At 28.2% G+C, this 12,376-nt stretch overlaps 1 protein-coding gene across 1 annotated transcript in view; it reads right to left on the bottom strand.

Moving 5' to 3' along the window:
- LOC100160943 (dynamin-1-like protein) overlaps positions 1 to 8,859 on the bottom strand; it is a 12,464-nt gene extending 3,605 nt beyond the window's left edge. The window contains exon 1 of the mRNA XM_016801466.2: positions 7,433 to 8,859. Within this exon, the coding sequence (XP_016656955.1) occupies positions 7,433 to 8,836 (1,404 nt within the window). The 5' untranslated portion in view covers positions 8,837 to 8,859. The remainder of the gene's footprint in view (positions 1 to 7,432) is intronic.
- Positions 8,860 to 12,376: the final 3,517 nt, after the last annotated feature.

Here is a 12,376-nt window from a genome sequence, read left to right as displayed (position 1 = left end):
ATTGAAATATATTTTGTCAAAGAGTCTCGATTCTCAAGTCAAATCATATTATATATTATATAATTATATAATATATAACCTTCAATGTCTTACATTAAAAATACACATTCACAACTAAATGTTTCAATTTATTTTACAATTTAATATCAGATTGTCTGTACTTTTTTATTTATTCAATGTTTTTACAAGTTTTAATACTTTAAATTGTATTTTATTAAATTATAAAAATTATTATTTTAAAATACATATAGGTATATATATATAAATAAATATATTTAAAAATGCGTTATTGATATTGGCTTATCGATAAAAAAAAATATATTTATCCCGTAATGTTTTCTCAAACTAGTTTTACATTTTAATAATATTTTGTATTGATACCTCATTTTATATATCCAAAAAATAACAAATGCGACAATGCTTATGCAAGAGTGTCATCGTAGGTTCCTTTCAATATTTTTCTCTTGTATAACAGAGTACGTAACATTCTTCACTTATCAGTCAGTCCAAAATTCGATACTCAGCAGTTAGTAGGTAACGTTTATAGTATAATACAGTGTTTTTCAAACTTTCTTGCAATGTTGACCCATAAATTTAATATTTATTGGGTACGCGACCCCCTTTAAAAAAAAAAAATCAAATATGCCTTAAATAAATAACATTTCATTATTATTAATTTTATCATTGAATTCTTATAAAATACATTACTTGATAATAAAGAAATAAAATAAATTATAAAAAATACAGAAATAAGCGTAATCGTAATCGCGGCCCACTATTCCACTATTGGGTATTTTATACTATAGTATACCCCATATAGTACATACCTATAATCGGCTATCGGTTTCATTTTCATTGACAAAACAAACTATGTATAACCAATAAAAATATATCAATACCATATTAGCATGAAAAATAATAGCTAGTTATATTATTCGAGAATTCTTATAATAATTAATATATAAGCGATTTGTTTTTAGCAAGAAAAAAGTTCAACCTACAGTATTAACTCATAGAACAATAAACTACTAATATCAATATAAATGTAAAATACGATATTCTTATTCCTTAGTAATATAATGTAGGCTGACAAACCATCTCAACCCAGAATCGTTTTTCACTATACCATAATTTACCATTGAATTCAAATTTAACACATCCATTGGTCCATTACAGAGATCTACTAAATGACGAGGTAGATACACTCGAAACCTACTAATTACTATACAACAGAGTGACGAATGATTTCCCCGGTTTTTTTTATATTGATATAGAGTAGAATTTGTGAGTTGTGACAATAATATCTATTAACTGGTATTGCAAGTTACAGTCTGTAACACACATGATTTTAGAATAATTTATGATCAATATATGATGCATAAAAATAGTGTGCATGTAAATTTGTCTTTTTAAAATTTATTTAGTACCTATCTATAGGTATTTCCATATTTTTTGATACATACTTTTTAATTTTTCATGCATATTTAGCTGTTTTTTTGTACATAAGTGCATACATATTTATACAGTTTTAAGTGCTTGAACATCCAAACTCTAATAATAAATAATACCACTGCGTAACGCGTTTCAAAAACCAAATTTCCTATGCACGACCCCTTACAAAATCGTCGCTTCCAATCCCCGGTAAGTGAGAATTCGCCATAATACTGGTTTTACAGGTTTTTGTTTATACTTGAGTTAAAAACAACGTCTTGTTTGTAGGTATTTCACTAAGTGATCACATATTTTGGTTTCTTTTACGTTTTGTTCATATACAATTACAAAAACGAATTCCGATTTTGTTTTATTATTATTTCAATTTTATATTTTACAAATAACCACTTATCGATATTCAATAATATTATGTAAAATATTTAAATAGATATACTGGATGTATGGGCGGTGCACATGTGTCGAGCACTTTGGCAAGTATGCAGAAGACGATACCGCAGTAGGTATAGATACTTCCCGAGACTATATAGAGACATGTGTATTATATGCGAAAGTTATGCAAATCGACTGAGTATGTAAACATAAAATCTATATGATTATAAGATGAGCGTCCAGTTGAAGATCATTCCATATTAATTATTATTATATTATATATTCTACTTATAACTTATGTGCTATATTTACTGGGAATTCAATGAGATGAATACTTTTTTAAGAGACGTGAGTTTGTATTACACAGTGATATAAAATTGTGTTAGGTATACGAAATATTATACGCATGGTATACAAATATTTTAGTTAATATTATAAGAAAATTAATTTGATATTTAAGAACGGTGAGCATCACTACATTATTTTAAATTTAAATTATTTCATGTCAGGTTAGGTACCTACGGGGTTTTATCGATTCCACCGTTTTAATATCAATTCTGCCGGTTATCGATTCCGCCGGAAATTTGTTTATGTTGATTCCGCCGACAAATTTTTAAACAATAATAAATGTATCATATTGTAAAGATTTTTTTTTAAATTAACAGTATAGGTAGACAGAATATACTACCATAATAGTAAATGTATTTTTTATTATTTTTTTTATTTTATTATTTAGTATTTAAACAAATAAATATTTCAAAAAAGAATTCAAACAATGCCGTCCACAATGGCCAATATAACCCAATTACCTATGCATATTATAATATTATGGCGGAAAACAAAACAATAAAATACAATGTAAAATTTGTTAAAATAATATAACTCAAATAGGTACATAGTGATTGTTATTTTTACAAATTTAAGTGAAATTGTGATTTTTTTAATATATTTTTATAATATAAAAATAATAAAATATAAAGTGTAAAATTATGGGTACCTATTATCTATTATCTATTTAAATAATTATCATATATAATTACAGTGAAGTAAAACATATCGATAGATATCTTAAAGGTAAAAAGATAATTTCGGTACAATTGATATATGCCCTAGGTACCTTTACAGGGGCATGTACCAGTAGCCCCCAAAAGTACCTTTTTTTTATACCAATTCCCCCAAACTACCTAGAGCAAAATGTACCAGTTGCCCTCATATGTAAATATATATACGATTAAAATATTTAGCCCGTAAAATAGGGGAGGTAAATATACAAATAATAATTTTAAATAGTAATTATTATAACAAAACACAGTACATAATAATATTATATCAAATTTTTTTACTTTTTTTTTTTTTTTGACAAATTATCACATTGAATATGCCGCTTTTCATTATAATTATATTATTTATTATGAATTTTTTTCTATCATTTTATACTATTTTAAATGATTTTATTTATTGTTTGTATATTTACCTCCCCTATTTTACGGACTATATATATTTTTTTTATTGATCATGAAGCCCGGCAACTTTGACCATTAGCCGTTTGTTTTTTGTTTGTAGGGAGGAATTGTAGGTTGGTAAACACGTATGTTTTGGTTTGGTAGAATTTTCAAGTGGGCACCCATAGGTATTTGCCATGCCCGGGTGGGGGATGGCGCCACTTTTCTCTGGACACCGTGACTTTCCCGAAGAAAATGCCGCCCGTGGTCGAGTCCAAACCGGCGCTGGTGTGCGTTGCAACCGACGCCTTAATCCGCAAGGCCTCTCCGTCCCCCTGTGCTATATATTGTAATCGTGTATATAGTAGGTATATAATAATATATACTATGGCAACTGGTACATTTGGTTGGGGGCAACTGGTATATTTTTAAAATCACGATGATTACAGCCATGGGGGGGCAACTGGTCAACACCCCCTTTACAGTGACAATTTACTGAATGACTAAGTACGGGGTACCCTCGACACCTACAACTGTACTTAAACTATACGTATATAAAAATCAAAGATGGTGGTAACTGCAGGTATTACACTATCACACATTCACACTACAGAACCGGGATTTTCTAACCCTAACCAGGGTTCAAAATATTTTGATAATGTTGGTTTTTCAATCAGACTGTTTTTTATTATCCTTGTACTGGTTAAAATTAAATCATTAATTTCCTAGAGGTAAGTAGTAGATGTAATGATTCGTGTTTTTAAAATGAAACCATTAGTTTTAAAAAATAATGTAAAACTTAATATAAACTTAAATACTGTCAATACTTCTTACTGTTAAATACATTATATTTTCTAACAAATGTATAATATTAATAATGTAGATAGTCATTTTACTCATGTCGTAATACTTCCGCTGAGAGGCCTCTGCAGCAGGCTGTTTAATCTGCCTTTTTATTTTTTAGCTGATATTTACCATCAAGTGCTCTTATTGTTCTTTTTTTTTTGTAACAGATTGATAAAAAAAACTTATGAAACAAAAAAAAAAAAATAATAATAATAATGTACCTAACCATAATATGCACATACATGTTGTAAATAATTCCCATAAAAATATGAATAAATATCGCGAAGGCATGATAAAGAGGCTATGAGAGGCTATACTCGATCACAACATTTCCCAACGGTCAACAAATACACATAATATAACACACCGCGCCCGTAGTAGCCATAACAAACCGCCGATATAAGAATAAGGCTTCGATATTATTTTATAAATAAAGGAAGGGTGTAGCCCTAGCCTCCCAATGTCCATCGACTCGCACGTCTGAAATTGTATTTTTTAGTACATGTCGTATTGCCAATTAGTGAACTAACCGAAAGGTGAGCATCAGTGATCGTCGAGCGATTCCGTCAGAACGAGTTAGTAAAGTATACTGTAAGTACCCTATATACCAATATGCAATAGCCAATAGGCAGTATAGGTATAATTATTTATTTTTAAGCTAAAATGTTTTATGTTATTTTATATATTTAATAACGTATAAAAAAAAATTAGTTGAATAAGAAAATTAGTCGAATAAAAAATTAGTCACCAAATAAAAATAAGTCGAATAATAAAAATCAGTCAAATAAAAAATTAGTCAACGAATAAAAAAAATGAGTCGACTAATTAGAATTATGAGTTAACTAAATTAGTCACACGGTACTATACCGACTTAGTCAGTCCTGTCCATCACTAGTGTATAGGACATTACTACATTAGGTCCTATACAGTTATATAAACTTAACGATTTCATTTTCTTTGACAAAACAACCTTACCATACTCCCAACACTGGTACCTTTTAAAACAACGACGAAAAACAATATTAACGCATCAAAGGTAAGTTATGATATTTTTATTACATACGATTAACTTGTTCTTGCAACAAAATTGTTTACAGGACTAATCCTCCCTTATTTTTAAAATAACTAACCTGTTGATGCTTGAATATATAATACAAAGTAGCCATTTATAAATATTAAAGAAACGTATGAAAGAGTCAAGAACTTTTTTTACAAGCATTTGAAGTTCAAAATTTGATAACATTTATCAAAATCACAAATACAATAAAATTACTTTGTAGTTAAAATTTTATAAATTGTTCAATTTTTACAGTCAAGACTTGAAAATGTAATAAAACTACTGAAAACAAATCCTAACAAAAATATTCACGTACAATTTTTTTTTATAAACATTTGAAGTTAAAATTTTAACGAAATAACATATGTTATACATAATATATATTAATATATTATGTTTAAACGAATAATAGCCATGTTAATTTATTTAGTTGTAGTTCAAAAAAATTATTCAGAGGGACTTGAAACTTTTCTTCATCAATGTAGGTACTTACATTGTTATTTTCGACTTACAACTAAATTTTCAAAATATCTTGATTTTATATTATTACGTACCCCATACAATGTGTGTTATATTAAATACTTCCTTATAGCACACAATACTAAAGGTGTGGCTACACGATTAATCAGGCAATTCGTAACACAAACATGGTAAAACTAGTGTGACATTACGTAGTGTAGGTACAATGTACAATAGCAATTTAACAATTAAACTAAAATAACACATATTTTCTTTGAAAGTCGTGACTCGATGTCCACGGAAAGGATACGATCAACCAGAATATCAAATTCTGTTATGATTCTGTTATCCGCCAAAACAGTCGCCATAACCACGACCACTATACTAATGTTCGTCTTGCACAATAATTTTCAATGAGCCACATTAAAAAAAAAGGTGGGTAAGTGGATGTCGCTCTGCTGTACAGTAGGTTACAAGGTGGTCACTGTAATGGATGATGTTAAATTTGAATTAAATAATATAATAATATCATTGTATAAGAAAAACGATTCTGAGCGAAAACGGTCAGTCAGCCTACTATGATGATATTAAGGTGACTAAAGTAATTTATATATAACCTATTTACGTGGAACCTTGTTTTAAATTTTCAATCCTTAGCTATAAAAGTTGAACATTTTATAAATTTTTAACTACAAAATAATTATTACATTTTAAATTTGATAAATTTTGTCAAAATTCGAACTTTAAATGCTTATCAAAAAAAATTATGCCTATGTATTTTTAATATTTTTCAACTGCTATTGTAACAATATATCAGGAGCCTTGCATTAAATTTTCCCGCTTTTTTACCCAACAAATAATATTGTATTGATATTTATAGAAAAAAAAAACTAAAAAAATTGAATACTGACAATGTCCGTAAACAGCTCAAAAAGAGTCAAAATATTTTCAAAATTGTATGGTATATAGAAAATGAAAATATTAACATTCAGTGAAATTTTCAAATATCTACAGTCATTCGTTTTAAAGTTACACCAAAAACCCAAAATCAATTTTCTCGAAAACAGATTTTGCGTTTAAATTTCCCGTTTTTCCTTAATTTTTCTTTTGTTTTTCACGGCGCTTTTGAAAACTATTGGAAAAATTTTACTTTTGACCCTCCAAAGTACCAACTAGATTCACTTTCCTATCAGAAAAGGTACTGTTGAAGAAAATCCAAGCACTTTTACTGTCCTAAAAGGTGATGACAGATACAAAAAAAAATAAATAAATAAAAATAAAAAAAATCATTGTAAAATTAAGACATTCATCGTTCCACTCAGAATCTAAAAAGTAATACATCGCTTCGCTCAAAATCTATAAAAAGAATTGTCATTGTATCATTATAATCATTAAATAATAATTACAAGAAAGATACCTATTATTCAAACCTTTATGGTTAATAAGTAAATATACTTGTCTTATAGCCAATAGATTAGTATTAAAAAAAAATTCTCAAACTATGAAAGTTGTAAAAAGTAAAAAATATAATATTATTATCTAATTTTTTATCTAAAATATTGAACCGTAAAAAATAAAACAAATAATACCTCAAGTGTGCCCTAAGAGTCTGCACTGGCGTACGCACACCTACGTGAAATACAAACGTACTTATTTTATAGGGCCAAGGGCCAGGGGGCGTAACCACAGTTTGGTATCACGACCCCCCGCCCATCGAAAAAAAGAGTAGGCGATCGCTCCTCACGGGTTCTGCACCACTGTGTATCATAATATAATGAAATAATCATATAATTGAGGCGAAACTTACATCTTCTTTGAGTTGCGGATATCGTCCAAGTGTGTCCAACAATTTGACGTCAATGGCATTAAAAAGATTTAACATCTCAAAGCGCACCAATTCTACGCAGTCCAACGACGGCTCAATTAAGTTATTTAATTGTCGTCTTAATATTTTTTGTAACCCCTTTTCATTGACAAAAGTACATTGGTAAGTGCCCGATGTGTTTGATAAGATATTTGCAATATTTTCATCTGATAAATCTTGAAGGGGGTCTATAGCGTTTATTCTCTTTAAATATTTTTGTTGGAATATTCGTGCGATACTGGCACCGCCCACAATTTCATCAACCGAAATTTCGTTTTGATCACCGTTAATAATGTCTTCGTACGACCTACTAATATCTTTTAAGAGTCCTACTAAAAACGATATTTGGTCATCAGGTTTACACAAAGGCAAAAGTTGTCTTTCCAGTTTATTTTTAATTACCTCCAGTTGAATTCGAAGTTGTGGGTAAACTTTTTTTATGTGTGTTATCAAAACCGTCTGTAAAGTGTGAACTAACGCCTTGTTTCCGTGTTTCGTACATATATCTGGGTAATTAGATCTTAGAAATTCTGTTTCTGCCGATAGCGTCGCTTCCATTGATTTATTATCAACGATGTCTTGTTGACTTCTGTTCACCACACCGATGATACCTAGTTTCACTGGTATATTGTGACCGCACAGTAAATCACTAGTGTTTTGAAGCGTTCCTTTATCGATTATATCCAATTTCGTAACTACTGCTATTGTTCTGATGCCGTCTGGGTCCATTTTCTTCGCTATTTGAAGGCTTTCGCTTGTTGACGGATCCGTATTCGCAGTCACCACTGCTAAAATAATTGAATTGGATTGCTTTACATATGAAATAATCAATTTCTGTATTTGTTCATCTATATCTTCAGGTTGGTCTCCAACCGCCACTTTTGTTATACCTGGTAAATCTACAAAAGTCAGATCGTAGCGATTAGTATGGATTTTCAATACAATTGATTTGTTAACAGATATGCCCTTATTAGTTCCTGCAAGACTGTTTGTTTTATCTTCAATTTCCTTGCGTACCAAATCAAAATCGAAAAAAAAATAATCAGGCTTATGTAGAAACTCTGCCCATTCTTTAATGTTTTCACTCTCTTCAATGTTATTTGACATTAACATTGATTTTCTTGTTTCTTCGGTATACCTAATCATTTGTATGACTAATGGCGCTCTGGTAACTATACCAGTTCCTCGAGGTAGAAATGATTTTCCTACGATGCTTTCTAGCACAGAACTTTTACCAGAACTCTGTGTTCCCACTACCACAATTTGTGGTAAGTCGACCATTTGTTGTTCACCAACTATTGCAAAAACATCTTGCAGTTTATTTACAATTTGGATAAGTGACTGCATTGTTAAATTTTGCACCGCGCCTGAATCTAAAATTATATAGAAAATAATATTTAATTAGATAGGTATTAAAACCACAGTAAATAATAATTTACAATTTAAATGTTAATGACTTTAATCTATAACATTGAGGTATAGATTTTGTGTCTTTAATCTTTATGCACAAACTAATAATAATTAAATTAAATTAATTTAACACAACCTAACTTTGAAGAGTCGTAGGTATGTCAGCACTCAGCATCTTATCAGATGTTAAAATTTTCAAGCAGGAAGATCTTAATCTAAGTTGGCCGTAGTTTACTCTTTATTTGTTATCTATGTTTATTCTGTAATACTGTATTGTACTTTTGTGTATACTATAATACAATTTAGGTTGTGTTTATTCATTACTTATTAACTATTATCATTTAGCTACTCCGTTGGAGAATGTAACGATTCAACAGTCATACAGAATGTTTTAGTAATATTGTTAAGGTTATAATCATATTCGATAATCATATTAGTCACTATATCGAATAGTGATTACAACCTAGGTACTTTGCTAATTTTTAATTTAAAAAAAAGGTGGACAAGTGGGTACTGTTTTGCTTTACTGTAGAAGTCGAGTACTCGAGTATGTAATTGTAATGGATGTGTTCGATTTGAATTCAATGATGGAACATTGTATAATAGTCGTATAGTGTATATCTACGAAAAATAATTCTAAGCAGAGACAGTGTGAATATTTTACTATGTGTGGATAATGTTAAAATACTAAAACATTTCCTGAAAATTAAAGTGTCTACGATTATTTGATTTTGAATTACAACAAAATATAAAAATCAATTAATGGGACCAATCATGGGAAATTTGTTAATTTACTGGTAAATACCTATCCAATATACATTTTTTAATTCAAACGCTCATAGATAATTAATATTATTTAAGAGTAAACTTTTTTTTTTGTTAAAGGTAGAAGTAGTACCAAAATATACTGTATTCAAATATCCAGGGATATATTTATTTACCAATGTATTATTTTACATATATGACAAAATATCAAAATAATTAATTATGGAACCCAAATCATAATAAAATATTTTTTAATAGATTGCCTCAGAATTTACGCGAACACCTCTTCGAAATATTAGGTCCTCAAACTGAAACTAACAACAAAGTAATACATTAAAAAAAAAAAACAGAATTATACAAACTTATTTAGTAATAAACAAACAAAAAAAATAAAAATTGTAATTAAAAAAAAAAATTATATTTTTTTTATTATTTTCATTTTTAAATCACATTTTAAAAACATTCAATAATATAATAATAAAATAATAATACAATATGTTACGTATATAATATAAAGTGTTCGTAAGTTTATACAATATTAACATATCAACCTTGCAAAATTATATTTATTGCTTGATTACGTAGAAATCCATTTCAAAGAACTATGTGTGTGAAGTTTTATTTTGCATATTTTTGCATATTTAAAGGCTTTTTGTATATTTGTTGTATTTATGCATTTTTCTATTTTATTGGGCATATTATTCATACATTTGATATTCCTATATTGATATTATTATATTAACGTGAATGTTATTTATTGAAATACTATGAAAAAAACAAAGTTTGATGAAAAATGCAATAATTTATATTTTTTGACTGTATAAAATATTAAAATGTATAAAACGCTAGTAGTCATTACTCATTACTTAATTTGGGTTATTAGTCTTTCGTGGACACATTAAGCTTGCACATATTTATTCTTTTTTTTTATTCCGCATATTTTCATAGTTATAGATTTCTTGTGTATATGAATATATATTTCTGAACTATTTGAGGCATATTTAATTGCATATTTTGCCAGTTTTTAGTGCATAACGTATGCTTATTTAGGCATTTATTTTATGCCATGAACTTACAAGCTCTGAATTAATATATAGTATAGCTTTAGTTATCGGTGTTACACTGAAATTACGTATACCTACAACCTACTACCTAATACCAATGCCTATCATATACCTATTCATCATCAAATAAAGGAAAATCGGAAATTTTTCGAGAAAATCGATTTTTGTTTTAAGTGCAACTCTAAAACAAATGACCATAGGTACATGCAATTTTTACAGAATGTTTATATTAGCATTTTCTATACACCATAACATTTTCCAAATATTTTGACTTATCTTGAGCTGTTTACGGACATTTTCAGTTTCCATTTTTTTTAGTTTTTTTCTATAAATATCAATAAAATTTAATTTGTTGGTTAAAAAAGCTTGAAATTTTAATAGAAGGCTCCTAGTATATTTTTACAATGACATTTGAAAAATATTAAAAATCCATAGTCGCCATTATTTTTTATAAACATCTTAAGTTCAAATATTCACAAAATTCGTAAAAATGACGAAAATATGCAAATTATTTTGAATTAGAAATTCATGAAAAATTTTCTTTTTAAAACTAAGATTTGAAAATGTAATACAAGATTCCTCATAAGTTTGTTTATCATTTTCAAAAAAAAAAAAGTGTCTACAAGAAAGTCATATTAAATTTTAATGAGCGTTTGAAATTTATATTTTTAAAACATTTGATAATCACTCAATTTCTCATGTACCAATTTTCTTATTTTGTTGTAATTAAAAAACGAATGACTGTAGATATTTAAAAATTTCACTGAATGTTAATATTTTCATTTTCTATACACCATACAATTTTGAAAATATTTTGACTCTTTTTGAGCTGTTTACGGACATTGTCAGTTTTAAATTTTTTTAGTTTTTTTTTCTATAAATATCAATAAAATTTTATTTGTTGGGTAAAAAAGTTTGAAAATTTAATGCAAGGCTCCTGATATATTGTTACAATAGCAGTTGAAAAATATTAAAAATACATAGGCATAATTTTTTTTGATAAGCATTTAAAGTTCGAATTTTGACAAAATTTATCAAATTTAAAATGTAATAATTATTTTGTAGTTAAAAATTTATAAAATGTTCAACTTTTATAGCTAAGGATTGAAAATTTAAAACAAGGTTCCACGTAAATAGGTTATATATAAATTACTTTAGTCACCTTAATATCATCATAGTAGGCTGACTGACCGTTTTCGCTCAGAATCGTTTTTCTTATACAATGATATTATTATATTATTAAATTCAAATTTAACATCATCCATTACAGTGACCACCTTGTAACCTACTGTACAGCAGAGCGACATCCACTTACCCACCTTTTTTTTTAATGCGGCTCATTGAAAATTATTGTGCAAGACGAACATTAGTATAGTGGTCGTGGTTATGGCGACTGTTTTGGCGGATAACAGAATCATAACAGAATTTGATATTCTGGTTGATCGTATCCTTTCCGTGGACATCGAGTCACGACTTTCAAAGAAAAGACGTGTTATTTTAGTTTAATTGTTAAATTGCTATTGTACATTGTACCTACACTACGTAATGTCACACTAGTTTTACCATGTTTGTGTTACGAATTGCCTGATTAATCGTGTAGCCACACCTTTAGTATTGTGTGCTATAAGGAAGTATTTAATATAACACA

Source organism: Acyrthosiphon pisum, chromosome A1 (assembly GCF_005508785.2).
Source record: "Acyrthosiphon pisum isolate AL4f chromosome A1, pea_aphid_22Mar2018_4r6ur, whole genome shotgun sequence".
Taxonomy (NCBI): Eukaryota; Metazoa; Arthropoda; class Insecta; order Hemiptera; family Aphididae; genus Acyrthosiphon; species Acyrthosiphon pisum.
Note: the sequence above shows the minus strand (reverse complement) of the source record. Positions and strands in the feature narration are given on the sequence as shown.